The 7,734-nt window shown below is 41.3% G+C and overlaps 1 protein-coding gene across 1 annotated transcript in view; it reads right to left on the reverse strand.

Annotated features, from left to right (window-relative positions):
- Positions 1–290, reverse strand: part of acad9 (acyl-CoA dehydrogenase family member 9) — a 22,358-nt gene extending 22,068 nt beyond the window's left edge. Inside the window, exon 1 of the mRNA XM_015394394.1 lies at positions 43–290. Coding sequence (XP_015249880.1) covers positions 43–222 — 180 coding nt within the window. The 5' untranslated portion in view covers positions 223–290. The remainder of the gene's footprint in view (positions 1–42) is intronic.
- Between the last annotated feature and the right edge of the window lie 7,444 nt (positions 291–7,734).

Consider the following 7,734-nt stretch of genomic DNA (forward strand, 5'->3'; position numbering starts at 1 on the left):
ACTGAGATCTAATCCAGAGTTAATCTAGGGCTGGGTTGTTACCTTGTTAATCTGACCCAGGAACAGGTCCTTGGCATAGGCCAGACTCCTGCTCTGGGTTCTGATCGTCCTCCGCTGCTGGACACGGAGCGCCGGTTTCCACAGTCTCCACGCGTGGCAGGTGAGTGGGCTGGTTCCTCGTGGAAAAGCTCTGGACAAGGCGAGGAAGCTGTTGGTGTTCATGGTGTTTTTCAGGACATAGACCTCAGGGTGATATAAGGCTTTCTGTGGCGCATGTTGATGACGTCAGTGCTGACGCCGAGCCAGCGCCTCTTGTTCTTGCTGCGATCAAAGATCTTCAATCTGCAGAGATTTATCCCTAGGAATTAGGGATTATCTCTTCTCCTGCAGATGTTCCTCTGTTTTCACATTATTTATTCAAAAACACATCACGTGATCTGCCACTCTGCTTCAAACTCGAACCTTAATACTAAACTTAAAACTCACTAGATAAAGTAGATTTTACATAATCCCATATCTAGGTGGACATTTTTTTATTCCTAATCCCGTTTTCTCTGCCATTAGGGTCCAAAAGTATCTAATTCTACGTGATTATAAAATAGAAAAGCTTCACATTTTTATTACTGTCATTGATTAATAAACAATTTTTCTCCACAGAGACGTTTTATTTAGAACAACAGCACTTCCGTTACAAAAATAAACCCCCTTTAGAATCATCTGTTCATAATTTGCAAAACTCAAATGATTGTCTCCATTGATCATGGATGACAAGGGAAGGGAGGCCTAGTGGTTAGGGCCCACTCCCACAGCCTGCCACTATGGGTCCCTGAGTCAGACCCTTAATCCCACACTGCTCCCCGGGCACCGCACCATGGCAGCCCACTGGGGATGGGTTCAATGCAGAGGGAGTTTAATTGCTCTGTACTGGTGACAGTGGAAAGATAATAAAGCTGAATTTATTCTATTCTACTTTATTCTTTATATGATAAAGTTTTATTAAAATTAAAAAAAATGAAAAAATAAAATAAAAACTCTTCTTCTTCTTGTTTTGTGGCATTCTGGGCTCATTCAGTGCTGCCCCCCTCTGGTCATAAAAAGTAAAACACTCCTATATTTGCCAATATAATCCAATGATTTCACTTTTTGGGAAAATCCATGTCCTAATCTTTAATGAAAAGGAACAGCCTCCCAGATCAGAGGACCTCAGTGTGTCAGAGCCTCCACCCACCGGGCTGTTTCCATGGAGTTTTCCCCACAGTCTTCTCTGCCATGAGTCCCAGCATGTTAGCCTGAAACAGCCTCTGAAATGTTCTACTGTTGGAATAACTCAATCCAGATTACTTCCTGTATTTTCAGTATTCCAAACATGCTGCTTTATGTGACCCATGATAAAATCCCGTTCTCCGTAACAGGATGATGCTGTCTGTCCTTAGGTTGGCCGTGGCTGCATCATCAGCCAGCATGAATCCCCAACATGAACCTTTCCTTCCTAAAACTCCTCATTTAATACCTTCTGCTCTCACCTCACATCTGGATGTTTCTGTCAGATATATTTATATGATTGAACAAAAGAGCAGCTATGGGCCTAAAATCAAATCTCCAGTCAAGGTTGATAGTCCAGGTTGTTCCAGATTTATGTCACTGCACATAAACTCATACTGGAAATGGATAACAGTATCTTCATGTGGCCACTAGATGGCGCAATGTGCAAAAGGAATGAGGTTCAGAAGGTGTCTTCCTTTAGAACAGTGGTTCTCAACCGGTGGGGCGCGCCCCCCCGGGGGGGCCCCGACACTCTCCCGGGGGGGCGCGAGTAGGCTACAGGATGGGAGTGGAAAAAAACTGGAAAAAAAAAATTTACACTTTTTTTTTATCTTTTTTTTTTTATCTTTTTTTTTTAACTTTTTATTTCATAAAAAGTTAAAGTTTTGTATATACATAACTCCTGAATAAAAATTAAAATGTGTTTGGACTGATTAAAAAAAAAAAGTTTTGAACAAATTTGATTGTTTTGTCGATAGTGAGCGCAAATGCGGTGATAAGCGGGTGGTTGATCATGGCGCCGAGACAGGGCGCCGTAGCAAGAGCTCTCCTGTGTGCTGGCTGTTTTATGTTTGTTTTTGTCTTTGATGTATTTACCACTTTAAATTATGGCCGTGAGACACTTCTGAGGATCCGTGAGGAAGTTTGTGGTCTGTCTTTTGCCAATACTGGACTGAGGTGTGCTGATTTCGATGCGTGCCCCACTCGAGGTAAACAAGGCCAGGAGTCGGGCCGCGGAAGTCGGGAGCAGAGCGAAAGGACTGGGCGGAGGTATCGCCACATACGCCGTACAGCTGAGCCCCTGAGTGGGGACGCTACAGGCTTCCAGCGGCGTGCTGGATTCTTCTTTCCAGCCGCCGGGCTTCTCTGTCCATCGCTCGGACAGGGTGAAGGAGCGTACCGGAAAATCGAAGGGTGGAGGTGAGTGTTTTTTAATTAACGAACTTTGGTGCACTGATTGTGTCATCGTGAACAAAACTTGCAACGTCAACTTGGAATGTCTTATTTTGAAATGCCGCCCCTTTTTTCTCCCATGGGAGTTTTCGGTGATGTTCCTGTGTGGAGTTTACACTCATCCTCGGGCGGACATTTCTGTTGCCTTGAGTGAACTAAGCGACATTGTATACAAATTATTTTTTGTCAAAATATCCCGCGACTTTTACTGGTGTTTTTGGAGACTTTTGTGGTGTTTGGAGACTCGAAAGCACGAATCACTCTGCAGTTAGGCATACTGTGCTCAACGAGCAGCGGGTGCTGCCATGAGCCCCTCTCCCGTCCAAAGGCACTCACAGGCGGTCAGTCTCTCAGTAACCTCGCGCAGCAGTCCCAGCCTGCAGCAGAAAGGAGACACACACCCCTCTGTGTCCAGGCTGCAAATGAATCGCGCATGCGCATGGTCGCCGCCGTTCCCGCCTTGACTTACAGAGCGGGGTGTAAATGTTCACTCACTCTCACAAAAATAAATCACTGCATTTAAATTGACTCACGACATAGCTCTCCATTCACTCTAGTCTAGTCTCTTGCCAAGTTCGCTTGTGCCAGCTCTCGCTAGTCTGTTATCAATCTCGATTTACATAGGCCTTTACTACACAAACCCCAACAGTCTTTTTAAAGACTAAACCCAGAAACATTCTTTAAGATTAGATCATATCTCAGCCCTAGCCAGTAATTTTGTTAAACTGCTAGGCAGTAGTTACTTAGCTAACTACCCAAACGATACACACACACACACACACACACACACACACACACACACACACACACACACACACACACACACACACGAGGACTACAATCGTTAAGAATTAAAATAAAATCTGAATTGTCTGCAAAATAATTATTTTGTTTGGTTTTAATGAAAGATTGTGCCTAAGTCCNAATGAGAGTCAATGAGTCGATGCAATCAGCTGGTTTTCCTTAGATAGAAAACTTTGAATCAATCTGACTGGATGATCTGGATCTATAAAGCGACCTGAGATGACATGATGTGAAATTTAGATATAGAAATAAAATGAATAGAATCAAAGGAGGCAGGAATGACTATTCGAAAAAAACAACCTCGCTCTTTCAGAATGAAATTTCTTTGTGATTGGACCGAATCGGAGTAGAATCTTCAGTCTGACATGTTTACATGACATATCAACATTAAAAACCCTTTATCGTGTCCATGAAACCGAAGCCCAGAAGAACGGCTGGTAACAGGGAAATAAGGGAGACATGAAGTAGCTGTAGAGAAGGTTTCATGTTCCAGAGGATCTGCAGAAGCTCAGCAGAACAGGAATCCAGAACAGCACTGAATCAGAGTGAAACCTGGTTTCAGCCTTTTTCATCACCTGGACAAAGATTGTGGACTAAGACATGAATCTTAAGTTTTTATTCTGTTTTTAGAAAGTTATTCAACCATTTATTTGACTTATAATCTAACCATTAGTTTGGTCATTAATTTACCTGTTGATTTGGTTGTTAATCTAACCCTGGGTTTAACTGTTAATCTAAGCCTTTTTTTTTGGGTCACTAATCTTACAGGTGATTTGGTTGTTAGTCTATCTATTGGTTTTGTGGTTAATCAAACCATTGATTTGGTTGTTAATCTACACATATGTTGGGTAGGTAATCTAGCTTTTGTTTAAGTCATTGATCTAACCATTGGTATAATCTTTAATCCAGTAGTTGATTTGGTTGTTAATTTAAGTGTTTGTTTAATAGTTAATCAAACTTTTGGTTTGGTCATTAATCTAACTGTTGATTGGGTAGTTAATATAAGAGCTGGTTTGGTTGTTAACTTAAATTTTGGATTTGGCGTTAATCTAACTATTCGTTCGGTTGTAAATCTAAGTGTTGGTTTGTTGATTATTCTAACCCCTGGTCTGGTTATTAATCAAACCGTTGGTTTAGTTGTTATTCTTGTCATGATCTTGGTGCTGATGAATTGCTTTAGTGTTCATTCCATTCACCTGCCTGGCTCCACCCAGTTGCTCATTACCGTTCAGCTGTGTCACCTGCTCCAGTCTATATTTAACCTGCCTGTTCCCAGTTATCAGTATCAGATTATTCGAGCCTTTGGTCAGAGTTCTCTAGTGTACCCAGGGGCGCCGTATGAGGGGAAGTTAGGAAGATCCTAAGGGCCCCTGACTGGGGGTGGGGGGGTGTTAGGGCAAAAAGAAGTAAAGGTTTGTCCTGCTATATTTTTCCGATTAAAAAAGTAAATTCACCACTGAAATTAATTACCTTTGTGGTCTCACAAAGATAATTTATTAGACCTGCATTTATCACCCAACTTGAATCTTCTGGTGCACCAACGTCCGTGGCTGAAAAATGCAGCCAAAGTCTGGGTTTCAAAAAGGAAGAAAAAGAAAGAGGAGAGAGGGAGAAGGCGTCCGATTCCGGTACCCGGTTTTTAAAGGAGGTTTGTTACCTGAAACATTCAAATTAACAATAGATTATTAAACTTGAGTAAAATAAGATCTGCTGGATGCAACTACTGAGTTATTCTTACTTAATGTCGGAGGGGAATCGCGCATTAATGATGCCGCCCAGCTGGGTGCTGTTTGAAACGGAGCAGGACTGCAAGTTCTTCTATTATTCTATTGTTGTGTGTCATTTGTATTTTTAAAGAAGAATTAAACCAGGATTAATCCAGCATATATTGAGACTATTTGGTGTCTGTAAATAACACAGAGGCCAGAAAGCTCCCAGAGCTGAGAGGGTTAGCATCAGCTAAACGCTAGGAGATGTTTCCATTAAATAACTGTCTCTGTTCCTCCTTCATCATGGAAACAGATGATCCGCCTGCAGCCCTGTTTCTTCAAACCCCCCACCCCCCCAGGCCAGTTAGCAAAAAAACAAAAATTAAAGCCAAAAAACTAAAAAAAAAAATAATAATAATAACTATAAAATGAAATGGCCTCCTGTTGTTTATTTTGTATCCTGGACATGAATGAAAAATAGGCTCTCAGGGCATAAAAATATTCTGTCCTTTAATAAATTATAGTGAAACATAATAGAAATATATTTTCACAATCCTAAACCTATTTTCTAATCATGTGTTCTTAGATGCAGTTGTGTTTTGTGTTTTAAATAAGCTGTTACTATTTAAGTAGGATGTATAAGTAAAGTTCATAGTTCATGTATATTTAACTTTTTCACATTCTGATCATTTTCCTTTGTAGAAATCTTTCTATAAAAATTGCTTTGATAATGGTTGAGATACTCTTGACTGCATTTTTATAGAAGTTTTAAAGCTTGAACAAATTTCTTTTGGGGGGGGGGGCAATATCAATCTCTTTCATCCCAAATTAGTGGCGGCACACCTGAGCGTACCTGATGGTGTTCCTGATTGCCTGATCCTGAGCTATTCTGCCTTTGGACCTCTGAGCCTGCCTGTTCCCGTTCTGATCTGTTTGCCTGACCTGTCTTCAGACTCCTGCTGGATTTTACCTGTTGACGAACCTGGATCTGCTTCTTGACACCCACCTAGATTTCTCTTCAGTACCTCTCCAGATCTCTGAACTTCAGGCCTGGACTCCCATAAACCTCTTCCAATGGGCAGGGCCTGAACTTTAAGACCAGGTTCATGACTCACGTGGTACTAATCATCCTACGCCAGATGAACGTGATCACTAACCTGTCTGTCCCTCCTGCAGAGGTTCCCACTGCCAATCTGTCATTTTTATATAAACGCTTTTTGAGAAATCTGACTATGTGTCTGGCTTCAATTCTTGGTCCTCTGTTCTGAGCCCTGAAAAATCAAACCGTCGGTTTGGTCGTTAATCAAACCGTCGATTTGGTCGTTAATCAAACCGTCGGTTTGGTCGTTAATCTAACCGTCGGTTTGGTCGTTAATCAAACCGTCGGTTTGGTCGTTAATCAAGCCGTCGGTTTGGTCGATAATCAAACCGTCGGTTTGGTCGTTAATCTAACCGTCGGTTTGGTCGTTAATCAAGCCGTCGGTTTGGTCGTTAATCAAGCCGTCGGTTTTGTTGTTAATCAAACCGAAGGTCGTTAATTAACTTGCCGTGTTTGATGCAGATTTCTTGTAAAATAAATAAAACAAACTGTTCATGTCTCTTGGTTTGGATATTTCATTTTACTGAGGATTTCTCATATATCAAAGGTCTAAACTGAACTTCATCTGCAGCCCAACATGTCTTTCTTTTATTTTTGTTCTTCTTTGTTACAGATGGTTGGACCTTGTACAGCAGCCAATGATAAAGCAGACTGAGCGGCCCAACAGAGACAGTCTTGGGGTAAAACACTGAGGTCTGAGGACACAAGAATACTAAACTAAACATCTTAAAGCAGAACAACAAACATCCTTCCACAAAATAAGTTAAAGAAAAAAACTCATATTGCACATAAATAAAACTAACTTCATCTGTTGATATTTGAACAGAAAGTGCTGCAAAGCAACCAGTCATCCCATAATATATGAGCTGGATCATTGATATAAAACTGTTGTTTGAGTTGAGAAAAGCATGAAATCTTTTCCCCCCTAATCAGACAGCAGCCTGCTGTAGCCATGGCAACCAGTAAGATAAAAGCTTCAGCTTTGATCCAAATAAATAATAAAAAAAAAAAAATCAATGGGAGTTTGTTTCCAATTTTGAAGAGGTTTCGCTTCCCATCCAGGAAGCTTTTTCTATTCAAAATGTCAGAAAAGCTAAAAAATATTCCTGGATGGGAAGCGAAACATCTTCCAACTTGGAAACAAACTCCAGTAGAGTGTTTTAACCTTTTTTTGGAACGACTATGACCTGAATGACTGAGAAACTTCAACATCATACTTCAGCTTCCTGTAAAAGTTTCATTCTGGTCCCTAATGCTACTTAACTGGGCGTTAAACTGGAGCCAATGGTTGGCTGATATGATTATTCTACTAATGTTTTCACAGCAGAGAGGAAGCATTTTAGTGACAATGAATAAATGCTGTCAGTGAATGGCACATTATGAGCTACTAACAATCCAGAGGTATCACTGAACTATGCTACATCAGATGATTGGATCCCTCTGGAGGAGGATGGAGGACAGCTGATCTCAGTCCTTTATTACCTCCACTCCCTCCAACAGCACAGTGGTCTCATGGCATGCAGGAAACCTCAGGGAGACAAAGATTTAATGTCAGGAGACACACAGTGGAGACCCAAGTCCATGTTCCAGTCTAACTCCAGTCTAACTCCATTCTGATTCCAGTCT

Source organism: Cyprinodon variegatus, unplaced genomic scaffold, assembly GCF_000732505.1.
Source record: "Cyprinodon variegatus isolate N-32 unplaced genomic scaffold, C_variegatus-1.0 Scaffold683, whole genome shotgun sequence".
Lineage (NCBI taxonomy): Eukaryota > Metazoa > Chordata > Actinopteri > Cyprinodontiformes > Cyprinodontidae > Cyprinodon > Cyprinodon variegatus.